A 16,307-nucleotide genomic window follows, 5' to 3' on the forward strand; every position below is an offset into this window, starting at 1 on the left:
TGGGAACTATCACCTTGTGTTCCTGATTCTGTGCCTTTCCCTTGCAGGCCGATCAGATGAGCCGGATTGTGGAGGTGTTGGGGCTGCCACCCCCTCACATGTTGGAGCAGGCTCCCAAAGCTCGGAAGTACTTTGAAAAGCTGCCTGAGGGGGGCTGGGTCCTCCGGCGGGGCAAAGATGGCAGGAAGGTAATGCTTAGCACAGCTGTCCTATCTTCAGCCCTTTCCTCTTCTGCATTCCCTTTAAAATGAGCCTGAGACAACAGATGTTTTTAAGATTATCTGCACAGCAAAAGATTTTGAATTGTCAGTTTTGCTATTCACATTTTGTGTTTTAGCAGGGGGTGGGGGTGGGACCTGTTGTGGTGTGCCACAAAATGTTTCCAATGACATTTGAACTGTATATTGTTCTGGGACTTTGGTTTTGTATCCATCATTTTCGGTTACTTCTATGGCAAGGAGGTAGAAAATAATTTGTATTGACTAATCAACCTAAAGGCACAGGCTCTGCCCTCAGACTTCCAGGCTAAGAGACTAGAAACCTCAAGGGAAGAGGGGGAATGATTTTGAGAATGCAGGTGGGAAGACATGAGTTTTTAATACGCCTTGGAACAAGCAGATGAGTTCTCTGTGAGGGCAGAAGCAGGCTCCCCCACCGTTGTTGCCCTTGTTTTCATGGGTGATTTGAAATAGATGGGGCAAGTATCTTGCAAGTGTGTTAAGATAACTATCCTTTAACATGAATGGTGCATGTGACAGAAACGCATGGCACTCCTGGGCAGGAATAAGAAGCCCTGTGGTCCTTCCTTTTTGCAGAGAGTTAAGTCAACTCCTTTCTCCAATCTTTAGTAAATATTGACAGTGATTTTTCTCTAATTAAACACATCAACTTCACAATCAACAAGGAGTTCCTTAGGTTTAGGAATATAAAATAGCCTTGTCCTGTGTTGTGATAAAATGAATTCTTTTCTACTTTCCAAATACAAACTTGGCATGACTGATGATGTTTCTGCCTTTACTGAGTACAGTAGCACAACACCCCACCTGGCTGATACAGACCGTTCTCTATCTTGCTGTAAGTAAAGTCTGCCTAACTATACCGTTCCTTGGTGTCTTTCAGGACTACAAGGTTCCAGGGACACGGCGGCTGCACGAAGTGCTGGGGGTGGAGAGTGGAGGCCCAGGTGGGCGCCGTGCAGGGGAGCAGGGCCATTCGCCTTCGGACTACCTGAAGTTCAAGGATTTGGTGCTGCGCATGCTGGACTATGAACCCCGTAGCCGCATCACCCCCTTCTACGCCCTGCAGCACAACTTCTTCAAGAAAACAGCCGACGAGGGCACCAACACAAGCGCCAGCACCTCACCCAGCCTGGGCACGGAGCACAGCCACTCCACCAGCACCACCAGTTCTGTGTCTAGTTCTGGTACGTCCATCTCTCCCTCCGCCTCCTTTCCGCTGCCAGCTCTATCCTCAGTCATCTCCATTGCGTGATCTGATACTCTTCCACCTCTCCCCATAGGAGGGTGTCGGTCTAGCTGTTCCTAGCATCTCCTGCTCTGTGCCCAAATGTTACCTTGGCCCCTGTTCTGCTCCTCTGACGCTGTGTACGTTTTTCCTCTCCTATCAGGCGGCTCCAGTGGTTCTTCCAACGACAACCGCGGTTACCGTTACAGCAATCGTTACTACGGCAGCATGGGCACCGTGCATGCAGACTGCGAGATGCAGAGTCCTCAAGTACGTTGCCTGTCAGGCTCTGGCCTGTTTGGCTCCCCGTGCCCTTTCTGTCGCCCCAGTCCTTAACATGCTCAACCCCTCCATTTCCATTTTTAACTGACCGTTTCCCTCTTTTTTATTGTTGTGGTTGCAGGCGCCCCCTCAGCAGCAGATGCGTCTCTGGGCCAGCGGCGACAACGAGAGTATTCCTCACATCTTACCTCACAAGCCCACGCCCAGCCAGGCCATGCCATGTTTCCCCCCGAGCGGGCACCCTCCGTACCAGCGCCCTCCACTCCCACTCTCTCCCCCGCTTCCCGAGGCCATGGAGGTTTCTCTGGGCCCTCGCCATCTGGACTGCAACCCCCCCGGGCTGGGCTCTTCCTCCTTGCACTTGGGCACCTCGGCCTTCCGGACTAGGACTGCTGGCGGCTCGCGCCCTGAGGGACTTGGCCTCAACTATCCTCTCCGCGGGCGTGGGCACCGAGACACTGACGAGACTGCACTGATGGGTGTCTGCGTGCCCCAGGGCACGGCTGCCAGCTCCTGATGATGGACTGGCCCGGCAGGCTAGGAGCCAGTGCCCAGCGAGAGCACTCCCTTGTTGCACCAGAGCCTGGACGGGCCAGGACTGACTGTAGGGCAGGGAACCAGTGCCCAGAGAGCACTTCTCCATAGGTGAGAGTCTGAGTGGGCCAGGACTTGCGGTGGGATGGGTCAGGTTGCCTGGCTGTGGCCAGTCTAGAGACCAGGTCCTGTTGCTACCTAGGACCTTGCTGCAACTGGTAAGCATTGTTGGGGGGGGGGAGGGGGGGAGGGGGGAATAGGACAGGGGGAAGCATGTGGAGCCAGCATCCTACCGCCCTTGCAGCCTGGATGCCGCCTTCCCCCTTTTGGTCAGTGCTTTCTCTGACTTGTGTGGTCTTTCCTGGCCACAGCCCCTCTTGAATCATTCAGCGGCATGTGGCCTGCCAGCCATTCCCTTCCTTGGTGCAAGAGATTTCAACATTCTGTGCTTGGATGGACAGTCAGACTTCTGTGCACTGCGTGGACTGATGGGCTTGGTGGCCTATGTGGTCCCATGGGAATTGCTGCTAAAAAATTTTTCCCCTGCTTGGAAATAAAGGGTTGCCCCAACCAGCGAATGTTTATGCTGACTCGTGTGCAGCCATCTTGGACCTGCCTCTTGTTGTGTGTACATGATGGAAGGTGGGGTGGGGGGAGTGCTTAGATCTGTGTTCTGGCATCATTGAAGTATACTAGTGCAAGGCACAATTAGGAAGGTGGCAAAGGAGGGAGAGGGGTGCTGAGCTGGGTTGTGAACTTGTACCTCTGTCTTACTTGAGCTCATGCACCTGCACAGGATTTGGTTGTCTGAGCTCAGGCTATTTCCTTAAGATTCTTTTCTTTTTTTCGCGAGTAGGAAATTTGGAAGCTTAGCAGAGAAAGAGGGATGCAACCAATATTATTTTTCCTAATCACGAGTTGGCCCGTAACACACCCACACCATAAAATGCTGCTGTAGTATAAATAGCAAGTGTGCTGTTAGATTGGCAAGAAATTGAAGCAACAAGGCCAGGGTGACCCAAGGAGCCTGTTTCCCTATTCCAGTGGCTTCTTGTTGCTCACTAGGCACTTTGTTCTGCTGTGCTGCACAGCCAGGTAGATCAGGGCTTGTACCTGACCAGACTTGGAGGTGCTTGTGTTAGCACTGTCCTTTTCCAGTTTTGGCAGGCTGCTGTCCTTTTCAGCTGGATGAGATTCGGCTGGGCCTTACACATGAAGGGGCCCTCTCAGAAAAAAGAGCATTTCAGTCACAGAGCATTTCATTGTAATTACCATACAGTCAACACAAGGGCAAGCGTAATCTTGCTGCTTTGGGCTTTTGAACAAGATGTTAGTTTTGTCCATTGTTCTCTGAAAGCAGGGCACATGGTTCCAGACTCAGCTGCTACTGGCAAAATGTGATGCTACAATGGAAGTGCAGAGTGGTTGGATGTAGCCTGTGTCAGTTTTTTAGACCAGGAATTTGTTCCAGGGATATGTGCTATGTCCTCAGCAGTCCTAGTACACTCAGGCCCATGTCTACAGTATCATGGCATTAGATATTGGGATTCAGCATCCTAAAAATCTCAGCCTTTTGTTATGTTTCTTGGTTGTAAAGATGGGTTTGAAAGTGTGGGGGCAATTCCAAGTTCTGAAACCAGAAGATGACTTGGATAGGCCTTCCGATGGCCTGGTGTTCAAATTTTCTGATGCACTCCATGCCCTCTGCCTTCTGCCCCAAGAAGCAGTTGTTTGGAACCCAGCATGTTTGCATAATTTATGCAGATTATGCAGTGCAGGCTTTTTTGTTATTTAGAACAAAATGTGCACAGTTTTGCGCCCAATGCTACCAACTGAAAGAAAGGAGGCCAGTTGAGAGGCTTGGGCCCAGCTAGGCTAGGCAGCGTAGGCTGTAGAAGAGCTAATGAAGAAAGATGGCTGCGCGCATGAGCAAACTCCACTGCAGATGGGAAATCAAATTAGACATTTGGTGGTGCTTGTGGAAAGAAGAACTTGCTGCTTGAACACAAAGTAACCTCAACCAAGGCCATCCAATAGCTCGTAAGTACCACAAAGTTGATGTTCTGCAGGTTTTGGGTGCTGGTCCTAGCCTTTATTCTGAGTAGAATAAATGAGTCTGTTACACTTGAACAAACAAGCTCTTGCAGACAGTTGTTCAACTTGGGAATGTATTCCATTAATTATCTGCTCCCACTTAAATCATAAATGCTTAAAAGTGATCATCAGAGGGTTCTGTATTCTTAGCTCCCTGCCAGACCAGCTGCCTCTTTACCCCTACCCTGCCCGCACTACACACTGCCATTCATGCCTTTTAAGAGTGAATTCACAGTTAAAATGAAGGCAGATAGCTTTATCACCTGAAACTTGTCTCCTTTACGAAGTACATGCCCAAACTGGAAAGAATAACTGAGCCTACTACAAAAAGTAGTGGCTGTTCTTCTTTCTGCTGTCACACCTGGGTTCTGTACCTCCAAGGAGCCTTGCTCGGGAAAGGTTTCAAGCTAGGCTAGAGTTCTGGTAGTAGTGCACATCAAGGTCATGCTCTCATGTTGTTCAGTTCTCTACTGACTTGTCACATTGGTTTCCTCAAAGGTAGGCAGAGGGAACCCATGGCCCTCCGTGTGATGTTGGGACTCCTAGCTCTACCAGTGGTCAAGGGTGAAAGGCAGTATAAATTGCAACATCTGGAGGGTCACAGGTTCCCCATCCCTCCTGTCTACAGCAGTGGTGAGGAACCTTTTAGGGGCAGTAGGCTAATCTTTACTTTCCCGTGGGCTAACTCTTATGGGGACAGGACTACCGACCTGTCAACCACCTGGTGTCTTATTGACATCTGATGATTGTCATGCCCACCTGTCAAAGTTGGCCTGCTTTGTGCAGTTTCCAGTGGGAATCAGCTGGTACACCTAAGCAGTATTGAACTCCCTGTGCATCAGCTAACGCACAAGTGTATGTGTTTCGGTGTGTTTTCTGCTACCAATGTCTCTATTTAGCCTCACACCTGATGTCATGTATGGCGGCAGGTGAGCAAAACAGTCTTGTGGGCTGAATGAGAAGGCCTGATGGACCAGAGTTTCCCCACACCTGGGCTAGAGTATATTCTCTGGCATAAATTACCAGATTACCACCTGCTTTTATTCTTTTCTTTTTCTCTCTCTTCCACAGTAAACTCCACTCTGGGCACAGTTCTTTCTGTTTTTAAAAATGCTTGATTTGAGACTAAAAGCCCCTGTTAAATCTTATAGCCTGTTAAGTCTTGTATGCAGGTTGCAATTGTGCACATGCAAAAGAGAAGACAAAAAAACTCTAGTATTCAGTTTAACATCAATCATTTTTAGAATCCCAGTTTTTTCCTTCTCCAAAAGGAGGTCTCTAGCTTGTGTGACTGCAGAGATGATCAAGCCCAAGTTTAATTTAAATTAACAGACTAATGTCAGTTTTGATTCCCATGTCCCATTGGCTATAATGGGGAATTAGGGTTTTTAAGGATTGGGGGCTTAAAAGAACAGGGTAGGGTAGTGTTTTTAGAACTTCTATCTCTGTCTTTAGTGGGGCTTGGGGATACTGTACAAAGGTTCACAAATATGGTCACGGCATCACCCACAAATTTAATTCTGGCAGGCAACATGGAAAGCCTTCATTGTATGTCACCACTATTATTTTTTAAAACACATCTCACAATAAATTGAGGCAGAGCAATCTTTTAAAAATGGCAGGAGGGCTAGGTCTCAGATGATGCCACAGTTCCGTTGGTAACAAACTGCACAGCTAAAATTCATGGATCCCTGCCTCTGCAGCCTTTTGTACCTCTTTGTAAATTAAGAAATTATTGGAAATGACCAAATGCATAACATTTATACAGGAGAGAATAAGGGGTAGTATCGAGGTACACAACTGTACCTCGGTACTATCCCTTTGTTTTCAATTAATGTGATGGACATTTTAGAGTGTATTTGTTTGATTTGAGCTACTATTCTGAGCTCTCTTAGTTTGGTGTTTTCATTTAGGACTTCTGGGCTTTTCCAATCATATACAATGTAAAATAGAATGCCACATGTCAGTCTCTGCTCTCATTTCAGCAGAGTTGCTCACAAATATTAAACAGATTGGGGGTGGGGCGGGGAATGATGTGATAGTTTAGTTACACTTACATTATTCAGTGGAGAGTCTAAAATTGTATCACCTCACCCTGCGCCCAAATTGTCCTAACAAGTAGTTTCCTGCACATACCCTGGCCCAGCTTTTAGGCTGTATGTAGCAGCCTCCCTCAAAGGAAAATAGGGTAATAAGACCTGTCACTTCAAATACCTATTACCCCTGAAATGCATTCACCTGTTTCCTTTGGACAAATTATGCAAACAAAGCTATTGTTTTCATGTCCTGCTTGGGCGGGTGGGAGCAGAATGCTGGACTATTCATGTAGCATGGGGTTCATACTACTCATTCAGCATGCAGCTTTATTCCTTCATATTTATATCCCACACTCTAGGAAGGCAGAATGAATCTGGTTGATAATAATAATTTTAAAAATCTCTGCAGTCATGACAACCTCCCCCAATCCGCAATGTGGGTAGCATAACAGCAAAGCTATGGGAGAGATGTCCAAGCTTAGTTCATGTAATGGAACCATACGAATCAGCAGACATGTTGAAGGAGCTTGGCTAAGGCTATTCTATAAATGTCTGTTCCACAATGTTAGGGAACCTGTAGCCCTCCAGATGCTGTAGGACACTAGCTCTTTGCAGTCTCAGCATCCATGGTCAATGGGAGTTGTGTCCAACATCAGTTGGTGGGCCCACCGCTTCCCCATCTCTGTCGTACAGCCGCTACATGTTAACCTTGCTTGCAGCAATAGTGAACCATTTCACTATTTGTGAGCAAGAGAACAGATGGCTTTCAAGAAGTAGAACAGGAAGGTGCACAGCACAGCTGCTGCTGCTGCTGCTGCTGCTGCTGCTGCTGCTGCTGCTGCTGCTGCTGCAATTTGGGACACTTTTGTGTTACTCCTGTTCTACCAGCACATTGCCAAAGGTAGACAGTGGAAGCCTCAACTTACTCAGTCTCTCATTCAGAAACTAGCATGTAGGCCCTGGGTATTGCTAGAAAACAGATTGAAACTGCCAGTCTAACACACAACTTTACAATGCAGATTTTTATTCAAATCAGTGATGTGTCCAAAATGTTTGGGGTATTGGAGCCCTTTGCTCATGGGAAAAGTGGGAGGCCTTGGGGCCAGTGGCAAATCAGATGCCTCTGGAAGGAAACAACCCTCCCACTGTATATAGGACACGGCCTCGGAGCCTGGGTTGCATATAACCATTCCATGGATTTATCAGATCTTTTAAAGTCATGTAATAAGCTAGTGGTCACCACATTTCGTGGCAGTAAATTCCATTAAGAAATAATATACAGTACTATAATTACTTTCCATCTGTCCTGAATCTTATGCCACCTTCATTGGGTGATGAGTTACAGTACTGAAAAAGAGAAAAAACTTTTTAACCACTTTCTCCATACCCTACATAATTTTACAACCATCAAAAACAATCATTTCTTCCTTTTTTTCACCCGCAACCACTGTAGCCTTTCATTTAGAGATAATTTTAGTTATCCTTGCAGGTACTACTTCCAGATGTACAGTATCATTTTTGAGATAGGACACCTGGAAACAGCGAACAATATTTACAAGACCTCAGAAAGCTACCTATTCTGAGCCACACAATGGATCCATTATTATCCAGCATTATTTTAGCAGCAGCAACTAATGTCATTATGCCAAGGGCTTTTTACCACTGGCAGTTTCCTTCTCATTCTCTTACCTAATAATCATTAGCAATGAATTATTGCTAATCCCGAGATCATCTTTGTTAATCAGCACTAGCTAAAACCCCATCAGAGTATATTGAAAGTTAGGAGGTTTTGCCCCCATTATATTGAATCTCATTTGCGAATTTGGAGATCTTTTTAAAAAAATTCTTAATCCATTTAGGATTTGATAATCTTGAATAATTTAGTGTTTGGCCATCTCATTTATAAACTACTACAATATATTTTCTCTTTCTTCCCTTCTTTGTGAACTGTCCATTTATTCCTGCTCTCTTCTTTCTGTTGTTTAGTCAGTTACCGATCCATTAGAGGTCCTTCTATGCTGTGACTAACAGTTTATGCAGCAGGCTTTAGTGAGGTATTGCCCAAAAGTCCAAAGGCCCAAGATCCTCCAGGATCATTCCATCCACATTCCTGTTGACAGACTAAAGTTAAAAGATGTGAGACAGAACTTTCCTTTGCAGAAGACATGCTGATTCTTCTTCAGAAAGGTTTGTAACTTCTATATACTTGATAGAATTTTATTAAGCTTACTAGCTTTTTCATTTCCTGGGTTCACACCTGAACTACTCTCTCTCTATATATGGTTACTTTCCAATCCTCTGGTACAGAAACTGATTTTTGGGATAAGTTGCATATCTCTGTTAGAAGATCAGCAGTTTCGCACTTGTTCCTTTAATAACTTTGGAATGGATCTGATTCAGACCCAGCCATCTGATAATAAGCACTAGGGCTTCTATTTGTCACAGCCATTTGTCTCAGTTATTCAGACTCCTCCCTCGAAAAGGCTGCTGAGGATCAGGCATCAGCCCAGCATATTTCACAATGGATACAAATAATTCATTTAGTTTCTTTGCAATATCACTGTTCTCTTTTAGGGCACATTTTACTTCCTTTTCATAAAAACGATTGCTCCAGAGGTTCCAACCAGACTTGCACATTTTATCACAACTCCTTCGGCTTATGCATTGGCATGGCTGATTCCACAGTTCTGAGGATTACTTAAGGTACCTTTGGAAAAAGCATGGCTGCAGCCATGTTCATTGCATTGTCTTGATTCCTTCAGATGTTGAAGGGATTTGGCTGAACTCTTTAAGAGTTTGGAGATAGCTGTGGAAGAACAACACCTGAGAAATTGCAAAGCAAAATTGTCACCACCTAGTCTAATCAATACAAACTAAAGTGGTACCTCAGTTTTCGAACATCTCCATTGACAAATGTTTCGGAACTTGAACGCCGTAAACTGTAAATTCTTTGGTTTTCAAACACGCCGTGGATGATGAACAGGAAATGTGGCTTCCACTGAGTGCAAGACCCTGTCAACTATTGAGTTTCGATTTTTGAATGTTTCAGAACTTGGAACCATCTTCCGGAAGGGATTACGTTCGAAAACCGAGGTACCACTGTATAGTGAATGGTCAACTCATCTGTCTTCCAAGGCTGACAGTGAACACATTTTCAAATCACAAGAGCTAAAAATAAGTTCCAATCCTAATTTCAGCTCTATTGCTATTGCTATTTGTGGCTGTTACAAATCCCAGTAGGTAGGACCTGCTCTGGAGAGACCAATACTATTACAGAAGGGGTCATCTTGCATATACTAATTCAGTGAACCAGCTGAGCCCACACAGCTGTAAAAGCAGAGATCCTTGAGATCCACTCATCCAAGAAAGGGGGTGGGGGTGGAAATCCAGCTACAATCCTTTCTGCAGCGCAGGAAGAGGGTGAACAGAAGGGACCTCTTCAGAATAACTGCCTTTGCAAGAGCGAGCAACAAGCTAGCTTGGCATTTTATCACATCTCCTTAGACACTGCTGATAGTCCGCCTATAAGCCCACCATGTCTTCCAGCACAATTCATAGCTACCTGCCTGGGCCATCCCAGCGCTAGTGTGTTGACCTGCCAATCAGCTCTGGCCCTCATACAGCTCCTCTCTTGCCTTCCTGGCGAAGAGCACAACTGGCCCAGGAGAGATGGCTGCTAACAGCTTCCCTCTTAGGCTCTTGCTCCAGAAGAGAAACTGCTACTTGGCCACACGCTTTAAAATAAATTGCACTTTAATAAGAAAGACAAACCATGGCACAGCAGCTGCAGAGGTTCAGACTTGCAAAGGACAATCCTGGTTTTCTGCTCAAGCTACCGTGCCGCTCCTTCAACCAAGGTATGAAAGGCATCCCACAAACGGAGTTCAGTAAAGTCAGACAGCATCCAGCCCTCGAGAGAGAAACGCTCCAGGGGAGGGGGAGGAAGTCTTTGTGTGGAGTCCCCATCCAGTCCCTGGTATGCAGTACCCCTAGCACCTTGCTAGACACGACAGTCAGCACATGATGACCACAATGCTCAGGGCTGTCCATCTCCCTGTGGATTCTTTGGTTTCCTTGGTCCCAGAGAAGTGGCAGGGTGGGGCTCCTGTCCCCAGGCCACTCTGTGGCTAGTGCATCATATGGAATGGCGCATTCCCTTCTCAGTGCCAATGAAGACAGTGATATTTGTGTAAAGGGGGTGGAGTTTCTTGGAGAGCAGCTGGTACTCCAGTGTGTTCATGCCATCCTGCTTCCATGTTCTCCTCGTCTTGGCCAGCAAGTTAAATCTGTAAGACAAATTCACAGAGTCAAGTGCGAGAACTGGAGCCCTTCTCCTACCACCTCCCCACCCAAAGTGCAGCTCCTTGGATTTGCAGGTTAGGAGAAGCTTACGTATTCTTTTTACACAGATTTCCAGTAATGAAATGGTATGGGTGTGGTCAATGTTTTGTAACAAAGCGAGGAGGACAGTGTCATGTTTGTCAATAACGGAAAAACTTTTGCAAATACCCATGCCTATACCTGCCAAAAAATACAAACCACTCACAATGATGAAGTGGGTGCTCTGAAGAAACTTCACAGCTTAAGATCAGGAGCAGCTATTCGTGGCAGGTGGGGAGGAGAAAAGGAAGGAAGGAGAATGCTTGAAAAAGCAGGGACTGGAGGATAATAGATGGCAGACGGACGAAGTTGAAAAAACATACCAAGCAGGAAATAGGAAAGCGGCAAGACTACACATACAGCCTACAAGCAGGAGTGGATGTGTATAATTAGCAAGCAAGGAAGGTTTGAGGGCTGAGCCAAAGCTCCAACGGTGCATAAGGTTTTTACGTTTTGAGTCCAACATGCAATTTCTACCAACTGTACAGTTTCTACTCTCACTCTATCCTTGTGATATGGCAACTCAGAGTGGGCAGTGAGGACCAACAGCCCTGGTTGGTAATGGTGGGGGCCTGGGTTTTACAAATGGATTGGAAACAACTATCCAGTTCTCTTTTGCTACAAAATTTCCAGTCCAGGTTATTTTGCACCACCACAACGGAGTGTTGGTAAGGTCTGCCACACCAGAAATAGCATTAAGGGAAAATCACAGCACAAAAACAAAAACATCTGTCTGGGCTCTCAGTTCTTTAGAATCTCCACATCCCAGGACTTCTTACCAGTTCTTTGTTTACCCTTGTGTGATGTCTTCAGGTCAGCCATAATGGCAACCTTCCTTTCTCTCACAGAGCTGGACTGCAAACCGTTAAAACAACTGAACATACCATGCCTCCACCCCAGCTTGGCCACTGCTGGATTCTTCACTCCCTCAAGCACAAAATATCTAAATATGGCTATTCTCTGGGAGTTACTCATCCGTCATATTATCTGCGGTGGACATTCACCCTGGCCCAGAGGATTTGACAGGGTGCATTAAGGAGGATGCAGAGTAGCTACATACAATCACACTTAACCACCTAGTTTACAAGACAGCCGTCCATTTGCAATTGTTCAGGCCACATTTCTGCCCCAAGTAGTCCCCTCCTCTACTCACCTCTTAGGGTTCTGCTCATTGCCCTTGTCGTGTCCATGCTTGATCATACGGTAGCGGCCGTACTGAGTAGATGGGCGAGAGATAACCATCCCACTCAGCGCTACCCTAAGAGAAGATGATTGACGATGCAGCATTAGCAGGAGTGCACATGGGGTTTCAGCAGAGGCACAAGTGCTAGTTACACACCCAAGCAATGCAGTGCTTCAGTGCCTTCAAATCTGCACCATGCCACTCGTGGCTCCTCTCCCTTGCCCCACCCCTGGGCAACAGCAAGAACAGAATAAAACAACCCTGGATTCCTACCCAGGATTCTTACCAGAGCTTGCCCAATCCCTCCTTGCCAATATTTCCTATGCTCTGACACAAACTCTAGGGCGATCCATGGGGGAAAGTTTGAGAGGCAGGACTCCTAGGGTCCCATCCTCAGCCATGCCACCTTAAACCTTTGTGAATAGAGTTGCCCAATCCCTCTAAAGCTGCTGGGCTTTATACTGAAGGGATGGAACTGGAGCCGCCTCCTTATCTAGCATCAAGGACCATCTTTACCTGACTGCAATGTCGTCATCTTCACCGCCCCAACCCCAATAGTTGTTGGGAAAGCCATTCATCTTCATGTATTGTTCTGGACTGAGTGCAGAAACCCCTCCAAAGTAGGACTTGTATGGAAGCCTGCAAGAATTTAAGAGGACATTTATTTACATGTAGCCCACCTGCTACCACCATGCATATAGGAATCTCTATAGGAAGCACATAGGACCTCAGCTGGCACAGAGATATGGGCATCTAATATTACTATGCGAATATTACGTTCACAAGCACAGGTTCTGCCCACAGGCTTACAGACCAATAGATCTAACATGAAAGGAAAAAGAAATGTGGAAGGAAAAGGAAAAGCAATAAATTCAGGTACCAATTCACATGGAATGACCCGAGAGTGAGTTCTGGAAGAGGAATCAAATGGCAGCTAATAGAGAGGACCTCACTCTCTTCACTGCATGAAGCATGCATATCATTTTAGGGTTTTTAAGGGCAGCAGTACACTGCATTTCAGGAGGACCATTTCTAGAGCAGGGTCCTGTCCAGTGATCAAAATTAGACAGGTTCCTGGCGCATTTCGCACCTGGCTATCGGCCACTTGCGACCAAGTGAAGGTGTCTGGGCACCAGGATGGCGCCTGACACCTCCAGCATCTGGAGGTACATGACTGGGGATCATTGGATCTTGACCATTTTCACACCCTAATACCATTATCCTGTACAATTCTATCAGTTAATATTTTATCTGCATAGTCAGAATGAATGTCAGCAACCAAAATGCTTTTTCTGTGTAGCCTGAGCAGGAGCGGTGAAAAATGTTATAGTTACGTAATTGTTGTCACTTGTCTTCACTTACCCCACCCCACTGCCCTGCTCACAGTTGTGAAGAATATTCTTAAGTTATGAACGGTCCATGTCCCCGTTAAGAAAAAGGGGTAGGAGTAAGCCAGTATTTATGTAGACTGTCCCTGGATAAAATGACTTGTCTTCTTTAAGTCCTCAAAGTTCTTAACCTAGCTCATGGTTGTCATCTGAACAAGCCAGATGTTAAACTGATAATCACAGTCAACCCATCATTTGAAAAATAAGACTTCAGAGCCATCTTGTCCCAAAATGGCAACTAAACATTCCGTTTTGGCGACTGCAACCTTGGTTTAAGGAGCCATTTGGCTTACACAGTACAACCTTCCCCTACAGTTGAGCTGCTGTATGCAGAAAGCTTTTCTCTATCAACTCCCACCTGTAATGCAGCTGCACGCAAGAAGGCTGCCCTTCTGCCAAGCTCAAAACAGCATTATTTGACTCTTCCCCTGCTTTATCCTCACATCAATCTTGCAAAGTAGACTGAGGGAGGATGACTGCTTCAAGGTCCTGTCAGTAAGCCTTATGGCTGAGTGAATATTTGAACCCAGGTTTCTCTGGTTCTAGTCTGACATTCTAACTCTTCCAGCACACTCCCCATTCCTCCCCATATCTGCATCTAGAAAACAGCCTAGAAACACACGAGAAAGCAGTTGTTTTCAGTGTGATTTTGTTTTCAGAAGGGAGACTGGGCATCTCTATTTTAAGAAGGAAAGAGTGTTGGGAGGAGTATAGAAGCATTCCTATGGAAACAGACCCAAATCCAAGAAGCTTACTTGTAGCCAAACTTGTCCATGGCAACAGCCACGTGCTTGGGGAAACGGTCGCAGGTATACACATTGCGGTCATCTTCAGGGATGAGGTCCACATCATGGAAGAACATACAGTCCCAGTCCTCATCTTTCATAGCTTCCTTGAAGCCCACATTCAAGAGTTTGGCCCGGTTAAAAGTGTAGTTCTCAGCCTGAGAAAGAGATGGGTGGCATTTACACCAGAGCTGTCTGTCTGTCTGTCTGTCTGTCTCTCTCTCTCTCTGTGTGTGTGTGTGTGTGTGTGTGTGTGCGCGCGCGCACGCACGCACGCCACTAGGCGCTACATTAAAATAGTATCCTTCCTCCACGCTGACTTCTGGCATCCTTGCATTTGACAGCTCCTCCAGAACCACCTACTCCATTTCTATCTTGGCTAGGGCATGCTCCAGGGGGGACTCATTCATCTACATCCGAGGTTCCTTACCTTATCTCTTCCCCATCTAAGGAATTCGGTGAGCTCAAACCGCTGAGTGCTGGTTAGTCCCTGCCCGCTCCCCACACCCAGTCTCAGCTCCACCCCACCCCGTAGTACTCTTGCTAGGGTTCCTTTCCTTGTGCCTGACTCTTCCCCACCTCTCCAGAGATCAGACTCAGCACAGTAGAAAGCATGATTCACCGCACTTTTTGGAAGGAACTACAGCTTTCCCTGTCTGCAGCAATCAGAGCGCAACCCACTGCCCCCTACTGAGGCCTAGTGCTGAAAAAAGCATTGCCTGCCCACCGGCCTTCACTGGGCACTCCTCCATTAACAATAAAGAGAGCTATTGCCTCTATTCCCTCCTCTCCTAAGGAGAGAGAGAGGCCACACATTACTGCAGGGACAGGCAGCAGCCACGGAGACTCTTCTGTTAGGAGCCGCCCAGAGTAGCTGGGGAAACCCAACGAGATGGGTGGAGTATATATAATAAAATTAATAATAATAATAATAATAATAATAATAATAATAATAATAATAATAATACAGTGGTACCTCGGGTTAAGTACTTAATTCATTCCGGAGGTCTGTACTTAACCTGAAACTGTTCTTAACCTGAAGCACCACTTTAGCTAATGGGGCCGCTGCGCCGCCAGAGCACGATTTCTGTTCTCATCCTGAAGCAAAGTTCTTAACCTGAAGCACTAGTTCTGGGTTAGCGGAGTCTGTAACCTGAAGCGTATGTAACCTGAAGCGTATGTAACCCGAGGTACCACTGTAATAATAATTCAAACCTCCTGCCCTGCCCAGCTCACACACGGCTGTGGCAACGCACCTGGTGGATGATGTAGATGCCATAGGTGAGTTGCTGCCGCTGCAGGAAGGGGTGCAGGTAGTAGAGCAGGTACTTGAGGTGTTGCTCTCGGTTGCGGTGGGGGATGATGACAGCTGTTTTGTGGACTGCATCGCAGTCGGGAGGACGGTAGCGCCCCCCTTTGGTCACAAGGGGATTCTTCCGCACAATATCATCCAGAGACAGCCCTGCGGGGAAAGTCACCCGAATGGGGCCTCCTGCAGGCGAGCAGAGACAGGGGTAAGGCAAACAATCTCCACCGCCTAGGTAGTCAGCAGACTGCAGGCTAAGAGCCAATGTGACCCAGAGTCCTCAAGAGGCGAACACCTCGAAACATTTTCATTTTAGATTAAAATGAGCATTAGCCTCCTAGTCAGTTCCAGGGTTCTTTTCTCTTTCCACCTGCTCCATCCCTGGTCATCCCTGCAAACTTAAAGAATCATAGAATTGTAGAGTTGGAAGGGACCATGTGAGTCATCTAGTCCAGTCACCTGCGATGCAGGATTTTTTTTGCCCAAGTTGGGGCTCAAACCCACGACTCTGAGATTGAGTCTCATGCTCTATGAACTGAGTTATCACTATGCTTTCACTAGTCACACTGGACAAGAAAGGGGACATGGGTCGAGGAAAGAGAACCACTTCTCTCATTTCACAGAGCACTTCACGGCTTAATGCAAGATCACTTCTACGATGGGCCCACAATCCTCAAGCCTCTTTTTGTGGGGGTCTCTCATCACTAGGCATCTCTATTTAAAAATCACTATTCCCGTACTCTTCTTCCAGAATTTGTGTCTTCTTTCCCAGGGCCAAAGAGCGGTGTAAACATGAAGCAAGCTTTTGAATTACACTAAACTCTTTAGTCTCAGAACTAGTACGCTACACACAAA

General features: G+C 46.5%; 2 protein-coding genes across 5 annotated transcripts in view; one reads left to right on the forward strand and one right to left on the reverse strand.

Moving 5' to 3' along the window:
* DYRK1B (dual specificity tyrosine phosphorylation regulated kinase 1B) overlaps window positions 1-2,862 on the forward strand; it is a 33,538-nt gene extending 30,676 nt beyond the window's left edge. For both annotated transcript variants that reach the window (XM_079989075.1, XM_079989074.1), the window contains exons 8-11: window positions 48-188; window positions 1,120-1,423; window positions 1,628-1,734; window positions 1,868-2,862. In XM_079989075.1, coding sequence (XP_079845201.1) covers window positions 48-188; window positions 1,120-1,423; window positions 1,628-1,734; window positions 1,868-2,263 — 948 coding nt within the window. In that variant the 3' untranslated portion in view covers window positions 2,264-2,862. The remainder of the gene's footprint in view (window positions 1-47; window positions 189-1,119; window positions 1,424-1,627; window positions 1,735-1,867) is intronic.
* A 7,283-nt stretch (window positions 2,863-10,145) lies between these two features.
* LOC307223216 (beta-1,4-galactosyltransferase 3-like) overlaps window positions 10,146-16,307 on the reverse strand; it is a 38,544-nt gene continuing 32,382 nt past the window's right edge. For all 3 annotated transcript variants that reach the window (XM_079989077.1, XM_079989076.1, XM_079989078.1), the window contains 5 exons: window positions 15,403-15,638; window positions 14,117-14,304; window positions 12,490-12,612; window positions 11,944-12,048; window positions 10,146-10,696 (listed from right to left, as the gene is read on the reverse strand). In XM_079989077.1, the coding sequence (XP_079845203.1) occupies window positions 10,546-10,696; window positions 11,944-12,048; window positions 12,490-12,612; window positions 14,117-14,304; window positions 15,403-15,638 (803 nt within the window). In that variant the 3' untranslated portion in view covers window positions 10,146-10,545. The remainder of the gene's footprint in view (window positions 10,697-11,943; window positions 12,049-12,489; window positions 12,613-14,116; window positions 14,305-15,402; window positions 15,639-16,307) is intronic.

The sequence above is a fragment of the Podarcis cretensis genome (assembly GCF_951804945.1).
Source record: "Podarcis cretensis genome assembly, chromosome: 8".
NCBI lineage: Eukaryota > Metazoa > Chordata > Lepidosauria > Squamata > Lacertidae > Podarcis > Podarcis cretensis.